Below are 13,253 nucleotides of genomic sequence, written 5' to 3'. Positions count from 1 at the left end.
TAAAGATTTTATTTATTTATTTGACAGAGAGAGTCACAGCGAGAGCAGGAACACAAGCAGGGGGAGTGGGAGAGGAAGAAGCAAAGAAGCCGGCTTTTCGCTGAGCAGGGAGCCCGACGCGGGGCTCGATCCCAGGACCCTGGGATCATGACCTGAGCCGAAGGCAGTCGCTTAACCGACTGAGCCACCCAGGCGCCCCGGGTCTATGGTTCTAAGAAGTGATTCAATTGGTAAAGATAAAACTTCAGAATCACTAAAGATTAAATAAACAGGAGGGGCCATCCAGGCTGATGATATAAAACCATCCTCGAGGCTGATTCCCAGTCTGATCCTTAGACTTCAGAACTCTCTTCCAACATGGCCCAAGACAACTCTCCAAACAGTAAGTTCCCCACACACCTGACTAAAGTTTCCATTTCATTGGTTTGAGGAGGAAATTGGACTAAAAACCTACTGGGCTTGTCAGAAGTTGTGGGAATTCCATTTTTAAACTTTGAAATAAGTGTACTAGGGTTAGGGAAAACCAGTTTCTCTCATGTGAGATGAAAATATGCTGTTTTCTGAGTATTGAGCATTGGGGATTTCAGAAAGATACACGCATTCAAGAACTAAACAAGATAGATTCTTGCTTCAGAAAGAAGAAAAGGGAGGGAGACACACTTAAAAAAGAAACTATGGGAGGTATGAGAAAGTTCAGAGACCAGAATATCTTTGGAACCAAAGAAGCTTCTAGATTTCTCTCTCCAGACTCAACTTTTCTCCTGAACTTTGGATTTGTCTATCTAACTTGTTTACTTGTCTCTAACCAGCATCTCAAACTCAACATGTCCCCAACTGGACCCTCCATGTTTCCACCCAAACTCTCCCTCCCTGAGTTTATCCTCACTCAGGACATGCCAGGTGCCCAGGCCAAAAAAATCTAGGAAACATCCTCGACCCATTTTTCTCTTATGACCCACATTTAATCAGGCTGGAAATTTTGTTGGTTTTAACTTTCAAATATTTTAGGAATCTGACCCTTTTTTTGGTCCATCCCCACATGGCCCTATGAGGCCCTATATAATCTGCTTTCCAACCCCCCATCTGAGGTCTAGGACCTCACCTGGTTATGCTTTATTTCCTCTTCTGCAGGCTGTCTAACCTTCTTGCTGTCTCTTCAATAGGCCAGGCGGGCTCCCACTGCTAGCCCAAGTTCCCGCAGTGTGCCTCTCTAAATGACAACATGGCTCCTTCTCTCATTTGCTTCAAGTCTTTGCTCAAGTCATTTTCTCAGTGAGGTCTTCACTAATTACTTCACTTGAAATTGTGATCTTACCCTGTGCATTCTCTCCTTTCCCTCCTTCCTTCTTTTTTTGCCATGGAAATATTTGCCATCTGACATACTATATATTTCAGTTGTTTGCTTTCTATCTCCTGACTCTCTGTGAGGTCAGGGCTATCTTGTCTGTTTTGTTCACAGTGCCTAGGATAGGGTCTGGCTTTTTAATAGGCACTCTAGAAATATGTTTTTGAACAATTAAAATCCCCATAATTGCAAGCATCTGGCTTTATCTGATTTTCTAACTTTTGAACTGTAGTTTTCAATTATGATGTCTTTAGTTCCAGCAATTTTTCCCATTGTGTTTTGGCATTTTATTTAAGTAACTCTTTTCTATCTCAGTGTAACATAGGTTTTCTTGTACATAATCTTCCATTTACTGTTACACTTTACATGTCTTTAATTTGGCATTTTAAAATATACTGTATATTATATGGCTCAACTTCATTTTTCTTCACACAGTAAGCCATTCTCTTTACCCAACACTATCCTTTCCCACTGATTTTGGAGGCTATAGCCATCCCAAGTTCTCACATATAACAGGCTTTCTGTTCCTTGGCTTTCTATTTGGTTCCATTTGTCTACTTGTCTGTTTCTGCATGAGTACCATAGGAAAAAAATTTCTACTAATCTATTTCAACTGGATAATTAAATCTATCATCATGGGGCATCTGGGTGGCTCAGACGGTTAAGCGTCTGCCTTCGGCTCAGGTCATGATCCCAGGGTCCTGGGATCGAGCTCTGCGTTGGGCTCCCTGCTGAGCGGGGAGCCTGCTTCTCCCTCTCCCTCTGACTGCTGCTTCCCCTGCTTGTACACACTCTCTCTCTGTCAAAAATAAATAAAATCTTCAAAAAAAATCTATTATCTTTATCCTTTTTTTAACAAAATACATAATCTACTTTGTGGGCTTTTATTCTCCCCGTACAATTTAGGTTGCCCTCAAAATCCTGTTTGGTTCTCAGAAAACACAGCCCTAGTCTCATCATAGAAAAATACCAGATAAACCCCAATGAGGTTCTACAAACTATCTGCTCAGGACTCCTCAGAACTGTCCATATCCTGAAAAACTAAGAAAGCCTGAAAAACTGTCAGAGTCAGTGGGAGCCTAAGGAGACATGATGACCCAATGTACTATGGTACCTTGAATAGCATCCTAGAACAGAAAAAGGATATCTGGTAAAAACTTTTTTGGTAAAAAACTTTTAAGAATGTGAATAAAGTATGGACTTTATTTTATTTTATTTATTATTATTTTTTAAAGATTGTATTTATTTATTTGACAGAGACACAGCGAGAGAGGGAACACAAGCAGGGGGAGTGGGAGAAGGAGAAGCTGGCTTCCCGCTGAACAGGGAGCCCGATGTGGGGCTTGATCCCAGGACCCTGGGACCATGACCTGAGCCGAAGGCAGACGCTCAACGACTGAGCCACCCAGGCGCCCCTGGACTTTATTTTTTTTTTTAATTTATTTTATTATTTGAGAGAGAGAGAGAGAGAGAGCATGAGAGGAGAGAGGGTCAAAGGAGAAGCAGACTCCGCCCTGAGCAGGGAGCCCGATGCGGGACTCGATCCCAGGACTCCAGGATCATGACCTGAGCCGAAGGCAGTCGCTTAACGACTGAGCCACCCCGGCGCCCAAATAAATAAAATCTTAAAAAAAAAAAAGATCTTACTCAGCTTTGATCTCTTTGCTTTCCTCCTTCCTTACCTTTCATCTTACTTCTGCTCTTCCTCATTTCTGCCTCCCAGCCCAGCCTCTAACTGTAGTGTCTTAGGAAGCCCTAATCTGCTTCTCTCTTCCCCCACTCCCTAGGGAGCTGGTCTGGGTTAGTTAGAAGTTCTACTACAGCTACTTAAGGGCTTTCCTTTAAGCTTTTTATTGTAAAGGGATTTTTCCTTCTAAGAATGGATAGTCAAGGACCTGTGCACAGAGAATAACGTAAGTGACGGTATAAGATGGGTGGGGTCCTGTGAGAGGTTTTTTTTTTTTTTTACCTAAGGCCAACCTCAGAGCCAATCACTTTGCCATCAGAAAAATTAATCACAGGGGCGCCTGGGTGGCTCAGTCGTTAAGTGTCTGCCTTCGGCTCAGGTCATGATCCCAGGGTCCTGGGATGGAGCCCCAAGTTGGGCTCCCTGCTCAGCGGGGAGCCTGCTTCTCCCTCTCCCTCTGTTGCTCCCCCTGCTCATTTTCTCTCCCACGAGCTCTCAAATAAATAAATAAAAATCTTAAAAAAAAAAAAATTCTGTCGCAGACTGTTTGGAGCATGGAGCATGGGCCTTAGACTGGAGAGTCAGGGAAGGACTCTGAGAAGATAATGCTCAAGCTGGAACCTGTCGTAAAGGAGCAAGTTAGTCCATCACCGTGGGAAGAGCATCACAGGAAGAGAGGAACAAGTACCAAGCTTGAAATAGGAGGAAGTTGGCCTGGTTGGGGGACAGAAAGAAGTTAGGTGTGGTGGCTGGAGGACACACCTATTCAGGGTATAAGGCCAAGTAGGTCACTAGGTGATGATGTCAAAGATATAGGTAAGGGCCTGATCAACATGGTATGATGTAAGAGGAATTGTGGGTGATAGTAAAGTTAATTTTCCCCTTTCAGGGTGACTGGCTGGCTCAGTGGGGTAGAGCAGGTGACTCTGATATCAGTGTTGTGAGTTCAACCCCCATGTTGGGTGTAGACATCACTTTAAAAAAAAATTCAAAATCTAAAAAATAAATAAATAGCTGGGAGATGGGTATTAAGGAGCACATGTGTGGTAATGAGCACTGGGTGTTATACACAAACAATCATGGATCATTACATCGAAAACTAATGATATACTGTATGGTGATTAACATAACATAATAAAAAATAAAAATAAAAAATAAGTAAATAAAAATACATACATAAAGTTAACCTTCCGCTTTCAGTGAAGTACAATAGACCAGGAGGTAGTAGACCGGTATGCAATTGAAGATTTAGGCTTTTAGGAGGGACATTCAAGGATGAAAGAGAAAAGCATCTTTATAGACTGGGAATCCAAATGAATTCTTTTGCTTAAGGAATGTAATGAGTAGCCATAGTTAAGAGTTTTTACTGGATTTTCTTTTTGCATAAATGTGGAGTTGGACTTTCTTGAGAGTGACCTCAGAAATATTGCAAAACTGTATCAGAGACAAAGATTCAACTTGCTCTTTCCTATGAGGTGCCAATCAAAGCAACTCAGTACATTAAAGTCTCCTCTCTTTTTTAATTTTTTTTTAAAGATTTTATTTATTTTTTGACAGAGACACAGCAAAAGAGGGAACACAAGCAGGGGGATTGGGAGAGGGAGAAGCAGGCTTCCCGCTGAGCAGGGAGCCCGATGCGGGGCTCGATCCCAGGACCCTGGGATCATAACCCGAGCCGAAGGCAGAAGCTTAACGACTGAGCCACCCATGTGCCCCTAAAGTCTCCTCTCTTATGAATACAGCTGTTGTGCTTCCAACTGAACCTCTAGCAACCCTAGTAACTTTTCTTCTCATCTCAGTTCACTAAGTCTAATTTTGTTACAAAATCATATGTTCCAAACACATGCCCAGCCTTTCCGGATTTGGCTATTTCAAGGTGGTGTCCCATATCTAAAATCACATAATGTGGGGCACCTGGGTGGCTCAGTCGGTTGGACATCTGCCTTCAGCTCAGGTCATGATCCCAGAGTCCTGGAATTGAGCCCCATGTCCGGCTCCCTGCTCAGCGGGGAGCCTGCTTCTCCCTCTTCCTCTGCTGCTCCCCCTGCTTGTGCTCTCTCTCTCTCAAATAAATACATAAAATCTTAAAAAAAAAAAACAACACAAAACACCCTTGTGTGTTTAAGGGCTTTATAACTGTGTCAGAGTTCTTTCCTGTTGGGTTCTGGTGGATTCCAAATGAAAAGAGGAAATCAGAGACTAGCTTGAGCCTGAAGTTTGAAATGTATAAGCTGGCCTATTAAACGCTTCCTCTTTCCTAATCTTTCCAAAGAGACCATAACAATGAATCAGAGACGCAGCCGCACCAAATTCACAGAAGATCAATTGAAAATCCTCATCAAGGCATTTCACCAAAATCCTTACCCAGGTTATGCTACCAAACAAAGACTCGCTTTAGAAATCAACACTGATGAGTCCAGAATCCAGGTAAATTACAAATTCTGTATCTTCAAGATTAAAAGTAGAAAGGGAGGAGAGGAAACCGTTGATCAAGCACATGTTATGAGCCAGTCTGCTAAGGGCTTTGTGTGGAGTATCTTTTTTTTTTTTTTTTTTTTGGTGGGCAGCAAAGCAAAGTTTATTGAGGGATAGTAAAGTTTATTGAGCAATAGTACAAAGCTCCTGAAGAGGGAGGGGACCAGAGAGGGTTGCCCTGGAGTATCCTGATTGACACCCAGAATGAACTCACAAGGATGTTGCTCTTTGTCTCACTTCACAAATGTGGGTACTGAGGATCAAAGAGGAAGGAAGTGTGTAGGTACTCCTTCAGAGAAGAGGAAATCCTTGAGCTGGTTGTTAAATGCATAACTGCAGCATCTATTTATTAACTTAAAAACATTATTATAGTCATGCTGGGACCAGACTGTGAAGATGCTAAATGCCAATCCTTGACCTAAGACTTAGTCAGATGTGACAGGTATCAGTAACAATTCTGAGCTTTGATCTAATAAGAATCACACACACCCTTTGAAGAAAGGCAGTGATGAGGTTGAGATGATATAAACATACTTAATTCTCTCATTTTCTTTTCCTCACTTAAGATTTGGTTTCAGAATCGAAGAGCTAGGCACCAGTGCCAGAAAAAATCAGAACCCGATGAGGACTTAGAATCAAGTCAAGACCAAGATCACTCTGAAGAGGAGATTCAAAGTAAATAGTCTGCTCCAGTCCTATTCCCCAGCAGAGCCTCTTGGGTATCCAGTGCCTCTCTACGCTGGAGCTAACTACTACTCTGAGTGGGAAAAGAATGTTCTCTCCTTGGACCTCCTGTTCAGGGTCTTCTGGTTCAGGGTTCAGCATGGAACCTGGATATTCTTCCCTGCATGGCTCATGGATCTTCTTCTTTTTTTTTTTTTTAAGATTTTGTTTATTCATTTGAGAGAGAGGGAGGGAGAGAGAGAGAGAGCATGAGAGTGGGGTGAGAGCCAGAGGGAGAAGCAGACTTCCTGAAGAGCAGGGAGCCTGATATGGGGCTTGATCCTGAGACTCCGGGGTCATGACCTGAGCCAAAGTCAGATGCTTAACCGACTGAGCCACCTAGGCGCCCCGGTTCATGGCCCTTCTGAGACTCTCCTCTGCTTACATTCTAACCTAACCATATACTGCATCTCCTCTAGAACCTTCTGCCTGGAATAAGCTGCGGCAAGGCCCTTTTAAGGAGAGGCAACAGGTTCCGAATTAGATGGGAGACAGAGTGGGACATGTTTGGGTTCCTTGTTTGAATATGTAAGCTGACCTCGGAAATGTCCCTTGACCCTCAGTCTCACATGTATCCCAGGTAGAGAAGACAGACGGTGTCGTACCAGCTACACTTCTTCGCAATTACACACCCTCATCGAGGCATTTATGAACAACCCTTATCCTGGCATTGACACCAGAGAGCAACTTGCTAAAGAAATTGGCATTCCAGAGTCAAGAGTCCAAGTAAGTGTTGAAGAATTCGACTGCTCCATCTCCTAGGGATGGAGATGTATGGGAAGGGGAGCCATGTGGACATGACAGGCACATTCCCACTCCAGAGTCTTTCCACAAGCTGTTTGCTTCATCTGGTAGGTTCTAACCCAGGTTCCCCCACAGCCAGCTCTCACTCCCTTTAGTTCTTCTTTGTTGTAGTCAATGTTTTATTTTTTGTCTTTTTTTTCATCTTTTCACTGCATTTATTACTAATATTAAAAATGTTTACGAAGAATTCATTCTCAGTTCTCCTGTGGCTCTCATCCCTCTTGCCCACATACCTGACCCATTTCCTCAGGACCAGTTCAAAACTGAACCTGTCCACTTCCATTTTCACAGAAAACAACCAGTGCAAGGGATGTAGTAGAAGGTTGGAAGAAGGCAACAGTATTATCCAGGTTCCACCCGAAGGCCAGCTGGGTGGAGAGTCACAGAATTCAGACAAAAGGGCTAGTGGCCTCCCAGTGTCATAGTCTAATGAAAGTGGGCTGGAGAGGAGATAGGGTAGCCCACCAGAGCCTTTAGTGAACACCTCAAAGGCTTGCATCAAACCCGGAAGAAACGATACCAGTAGAAAAATGGGGAGGACCAGGGAGGCAGTCTTCTGGAAAGTTCCACAACTCTCCCATGTTGGGAGGTGTGGAATGTCTAGAGGGCACCAAGAGCCTCACTCATTTTTGGCAGAAAAAACCCTCTAGCATCAGGAAGTCACGAAGATGCCACCCACATTGAGAAAGGCTACAAAGCGATGCACAATTTTCACAAGCACAGCAATCACAGACCAGAGTGGTGGGGATCACCACTGACACAGAAACCACAAAATGCAAGGGAAGGAGAGTGGCCTTTCAGGGGGAAACTCCACTAGTCATTCGAACTTGAGCCCAGGTCAGATGACCTGGTGAGCAACCCTGGGGTGTCACATAAGAAGGACTCAAAACAAGCAGCTGAAGAAGGGAATGGTAGGAAACCGCGCCAGGGCTCTTAGGAATTGAGGGTAGTACTGGGGACAGGTGCACAAGCAAAAACACCAAAGAGGTTTCCTGTTCAGCAGTCAGTTGGCGAGGGGGAAGAGGGCCCAGGAGGCAGATGAAGGGAGCAAAGATGGGGTCCTGAAAGCGAGTCTGGAGGCTGGATCAGAAGGAGAGCACACTGCCCACCTCTGGTGGAACGACTCTGGACCTCAGGGGAGCAGTCAAGATGGCAAAGGAGTCAGGGGCCCTAAGTTTGTCTCATCCCTCAAATACAACTAGACAGTTACCAAATCATTCTGAACACCTGAGAAATGAGAGTTCTGAGGAAACAAATACTGCGAACTCTACAAGTAGGAAAGCAACCACCTCTTGGAAGGTAGTTGTTTTTGTTGTTTTTCCTTTTTCTTTCTTCTTTTCTGGACAAAATGATGAGGAGAAAGTCATCCCACAAGAAAGAATAGGAGGTAGTACTCACAGCCAGGGATTTAATCAATATGGATATAAGTAAGTTGTCCGAATGAGAATTTAAAACAATGATTCTAAAGATACTGGCTGGGCTTGAAAAAAGCATAGAAGATACTAGAGAATCCCTTACTGTGGAAACAACTCTGAACCCCAAATGGGGGAGGCGGCAGATGCGGGTGGGCGTCACCGACAGAGGATGGTGGGGGAACAGCTTCACAGTAGCCATCACAGGCCCACAGGGAAATACATGGCCTTCAGGTCATGGAGGGCTCTTCCCAGCCTGGGTGGGAAGGCAGTCTCACAGAGGAGGTCCGTTGATGCCTCACCGGTAGAAGGCACAGAGGTCCTCATATCAACAGCAGTCCTTTTTGGCTAAGTGTCAGCATATAAGACAGTTGGATTTGTCTTCCATAACCTAGAGTCCATCCTTGGGCAGGAGATACTCTTTTTTTTTTTTTTTTAAGATTTTATTTATTTATTTGACAGAGACACAGCGAGAGAGGGAACACAAGCAGGGGGAGTGGGAGAGGGAGAAGCAGGCTCCCCGCGGAGTAGGGAGCCCGATGTGGGGCTCGATCCCAGGACCCTGGGATCATGACCTGAGCCGAAGGCAGACGCTTAACGACTGAGCCACCCAGGTGCCCCAGGGAGATATTCTTGATAAGAGACCAGCTTTTGAGCCTTTGAGAGTTTCTCTGCTCTTCGTGAAAGCCTTTGGGACCCCCATGGCCTGGTCTGGGAAAAGGAGCTTCAGCCTCAGTCACCCCTACCAACCACAACCATTTGGGCCACACCAGGGGCCTTGGCCTCCCTGATTTGGGCCTTTGCCCAGGGGAGGAGGTGGGAGACTCAGCGGTGGTAGAATCATTAGTCCCCTTGATTCTGGAGGACCTCTGTAAAGAGCTGACTTGGGGTCATCAGGCTTTCCACTGGCCAGGAGGCTACGTGGTCCAATGGGACTCCATCCTTCTCATCTCGTTTCTTCCCTCCTGCTCTGGCAGTGAGGGCTGCTGCTTCTGCTTCTGCTTCTTCAGCTTCGGCATCGTGGTTGTGGCAATGCCTACAGTGGGATCCGGAGGGCGGTGAGGAAGGGGCCCGTTGGGGTTGTTTCCTGTTTGTTTTCTGAACAGCGCCTGGCACATGACAGTAGGAATTTGTTGAAGGAAGGAAGGAAGGAAGGAAGATTACATTGAGTACAAGCCAGACATTTGGCTAAAGTCTTTATAGCTATTGAATTTTTCAACCTTTCTAATTATCCCATGGGATTGGAATTATTTTGTCTACTTCAGAGATTTAACATGTAGATCAGAAATGTAGGGTCCTTTTGTAAAAAAAGATTTTTCTTGGGAGAGTGCACAAGCAGGGGGAGCAACAGTGCAGAGGGAGAAGCAGGCTCCCTGCTGACCGAAGAGCCTGACGTGGGGCTCAATCCCAGGCCCCTGGGATCATGACCTGAGCCGAAGGCAGAAGCTTAACTGACCAAGCCACCCAGGCGTCCCAGAAATGTAGGATCCTGATGGAGTATCATTCTGTCAGAGCGGTGTACTCTGTGTGTGCATTTAAACCAGGGCTCCTTCCAGTAATCAGGAAATGAATGCGCATCAGTGGGTCTGATGCTCCTTTCTCTCTCCTCTTTTCCTTTCTCCTTCTGTGTCTTTCATGTTGCATTCATACCAAGCGCCTACGGTGTGCTAGGAACAGTCCTACCTAGTGAGATATTCATAAAGAAGAACAGAATCTTGGAAAATAATAAGGGAGATGGGCAAATAAACTGACAATTTCCTTTTTTTTTTTTAAAGATTTTATTTATTTATTTGACAGAGAGAGACACAGCGACAGAGGGAACACAAGCAGAGGGAGTGGGGGAGGGAGAAGCAGGCTTCCCGTGGAGCAGGGAGCCTGATGAGGGGCTCGATCCCAGGACCCCGGGATCATGACCTGAGCCGAAGGCAGACGCTTAACGACTGAGCCACCCAGGCGCCCCTAAACTGACAATTTCGATGGCGTGATTAAATCACACAAATTTACCTTCTAGACAAATATGAGTGAACAAATGTGTTTGGTATCAACAGGGAAGCCGATGTGTCTGGTCAGAAATAGTTTCACAGAGGAAAAGTTGGTCCGAGGCTTGCAAAGCAGGGGGAAATTCCCTGGGGGGAAGACCAGAATAGTGGGGGTTAATAAGGGCAGCATTTGCAGCAGACTGGATCCCTAACAGCAGTCCTGTGGCTTCCAGAAAATTGTAAATTTGTCTATGGGCTGGTGAACCAAGGTGTCACAAAGATACTTAAGGAAGCCTCAAGTCCAGCTGTTTGTAGCCAGGTAAGATGGTGGACACAAAACCCAAATATAAAATCATTCATTATCCTGAGAGCTGTGAAACGGGGCCCATCTCTCATTAATCCCTATATGCTGAGCTGAGCTCAGAGGTCTTGAGGTGGATTACACACTTGGAAAATGGAAAATGCTTGCTAGAAGAGTTTATATTTTATCCTTTGGGTGGTAGAGACATGCTTGAAGAATTAAGGCAGAGCAGAAAGCATGGTACGGTTACAGTTTGAAAGAGCTCCTCTTCCCCCAGAGTGAAGAATGGATTTAACAATGGAGACAGGAAATAAGTCTGACAATCAGTGAAAAGTCAAGGAGGCTGAAACGTGGAAAGAGTGTTTAAGAGACAGCACAGACGTAGACTGACAGCATATGCACAGATGGGGTGCAGAGGACAAGGATGGCATGGGGAGGGAAAGAGATGAGACAAACAGGGGAAGATATGGTGGGTTTAGCTTGGATGGCTGGCTGATATTGGTGTTATCCAGCAGGAGGATTGGGTTCTAGAAGAATATAGGGAGTTCCCCCAGGGTTGGAGGTGTCTGTCTGAGATACCTAAGAATGGATATCTAAGAGGCAGCTTTCAAAGACTCCAAAGCTCTGGGGAGGAGAGGATGGATCCCAGCGAAGGCTGGGAGATTTTATAGAGAAGATGGATATAAATGGCAGACTGACTTTTGAGTAAATGGTTTGGTGTGATTCTAAAAGAGTGTGAGTTGAGAGAGAAGAAAACAGAAGTCAGTGGTGAAATACAAAGCGAATCATGTCCTAATATAGCCATTCCATATTCTTTGGGCTAGTTTTCTCCTTAGAATTCAAAGCTGAATATATTTTTCCTTAAGATAAAGATATGGATAGGTGCAGAAATGAGAAATCTCTGAATAACTTTGTCAACAGGGGACTAATTCTTGTAGATATCACAAGCATGGCAGATGGAGAAAGGGATTTATGATTTGGGTGTAGACGCCATATCCAGGGCGATGTATGTGCAGGTCTTCCAAAACCAGCATTCGTCTGCAGAGTGGTCTATTCCTTCAGGAAGGACGTGAAAGTTTCAGTGACATAATGTGGCTTTTCCAAAGCCTGGTTTTTGAACTCTAGACCTGTGCTTTATTCTCCTCCTCTGTGAAAACCAAAAGTAGCAGCTGTGGAATGTGAATGTGTGTGTGTGTAGTATATAAATCTATGTATTTTTCTAAAGTTATATTATTATTATAAGTTATGTATGCATATATTTAACATGTGTCTAACGTGCATATATGTGTGTAATTTATGGGCAGAGGCTAGGGGTAGCAATCAAGTATGTATTGTGGGATGAAAAATATTTTCCTAGACAGATATACTCTCCTGGGTCATGGAAGAAAAATAGGCATTTTTGAGTGGAAGGAAAAAAGATGGGAAAGGAATTCCAGGTAGAGGGAAGAGCTTCAATCTAGGCATGTTAGGGAAAACCCAGCAATGGTAATGAGGGGATCATGGGGAGTTGAGGATATGAAACCCATCATGAAGGTACTAGGTGTGTGGTTCAGAATTTTGGGCTTTATCTCCAGACCCAACAGACTTTCCTAGATGTCATATGGAATGTCAGTGATTTTGAAATTAAGCCTAAAACAAATCATCTTACTCTTCCTTCTGCCTTATTGAAAAAGCAATGGTGAAGTTTTCATGACATCACTTGTTTTAATCTTTTTTTTTTTTTTTAAGATTTATTTATTCATTTGAGAGAGCGAGAATGAGAGAGAGTACATGAGAGGGGGGAGGGTCAGAGGGAGAAGCAGGCTCCTCGCCGAGCAGGGAGCCCGATGCGGGACTCGATCCCGGGACTCCAGGATCATGACCTGAGCCGAAGGCAGTCGCTTAACCAACTGAGCCACCCAGGCGCCCGACATCACTTGTTTTAATTAATTATCAATGTTTTACCTACTTAGATTTGGTTTCAAAATCGGAGATCCAGATTCCATGTCCAGAGAAAAAGAGAACCTGATGATCAAGACTCAGAACAGAGACAAGACCAGGAACAGGATCTCTGAATGAGAGAGTTCAAGGTAATCACCCTGTTATTCTCATTTTGGCTCACAAGCAGAGCCTCCTGACTGTCCAGTCCTTCCACATGGTGGAGTCAACTCCAACTATCTCTCGGGAAGTAGAAGATATTCCTACTCAAGTGTCTTCTCAGGTTCCATGGAGTAAGGGGGTTGGTTATAGTCTCTGAAGGCTCTTCCCAAGTCAGGGGTCCCCCCAAGGAATTCCACCAGCCACTTTTCCAGCCGGAGTCCAGATGCCCCAGTAGAATGTGCATTTTGTTCACTGATGTCTTCTCAGTGCCTGGTACATAGTAAACAATCAGTAAATTTTGTGGAAGGTATGGTTGACTTAATGGAAGAATCAATCCTTAGGTGTGTTCTCCCAGGGGCCGCCTAGTGCATGCCTTTCCCAGGAGGTAGTAAGTTCCATGTTGGGCTAGAAAGGTGGGAGCTGAGTTTATTTTTTTTTTTTATTTTTT

The 13,253-nt window shown here is 44.6% G+C and overlaps 1 protein-coding gene across 1 annotated transcript; it reads left to right on the top strand.

The window, feature by feature from the left end:
• Window positions 1-337: 337 nt before the first annotated feature.
• Window positions 338-7,091, top strand: LOC102741473 (double homeobox protein A-like). Its single transcript, XM_006732785.3, has 4 exons — window positions 338-382; window positions 5,305-5,459; window positions 6,074-6,182; window positions 6,811-7,091. Exons 1-4 carry the CDS (start codon window positions 358-360, stop codon window positions 6,990-6,992), a joined length of 471 nt encoding a protein of 156 aa, XP_006732848.2. The 5' UTR covers window positions 338-357; the 3' UTR covers window positions 6,993-7,091.
• The last annotated feature ends 6,162 nt before the right edge of the window (window positions 7,092-13,253 follow it).

The sequence above is a fragment of the Leptonychotes weddellii genome, unplaced genomic scaffold (assembly GCF_054177405.1).
Source record: "Leptonychotes weddellii isolate Sample4059 unplaced genomic scaffold, ASM5417740v2 HiC_scaffold_2661, whole genome shotgun sequence".
NCBI classification, from domain to species: Eukaryota; Metazoa; Chordata; class Mammalia; order Carnivora; family Phocidae; genus Leptonychotes; species Leptonychotes weddellii.
This window is presented reverse-complemented; position numbering and strand designations above follow the sequence as displayed.

Excerpts from the sequence above, each read along its gene's own strand:
- LOC102741473 (XM_006732785.3), top strand. The coding sequence starts at position 358 with ATGGCCCAAGACAACTCTCCAAACA. Across the intron at positions 383-5,304 it reads CCAAGACAACTCTCCAAACA|AGACCATAACAATGAATCAG; the intron begins GTAAGTTCCCCA and ends ATCTTTCCAAAG. Across the intron at positions 6,183-6,810 it reads CTCTGAAGAGGAGATTCAAA|GTAGAGAAGACAGACGGTGT; the intron begins GTAAATAGTCTG and ends CATGTATCCCAG.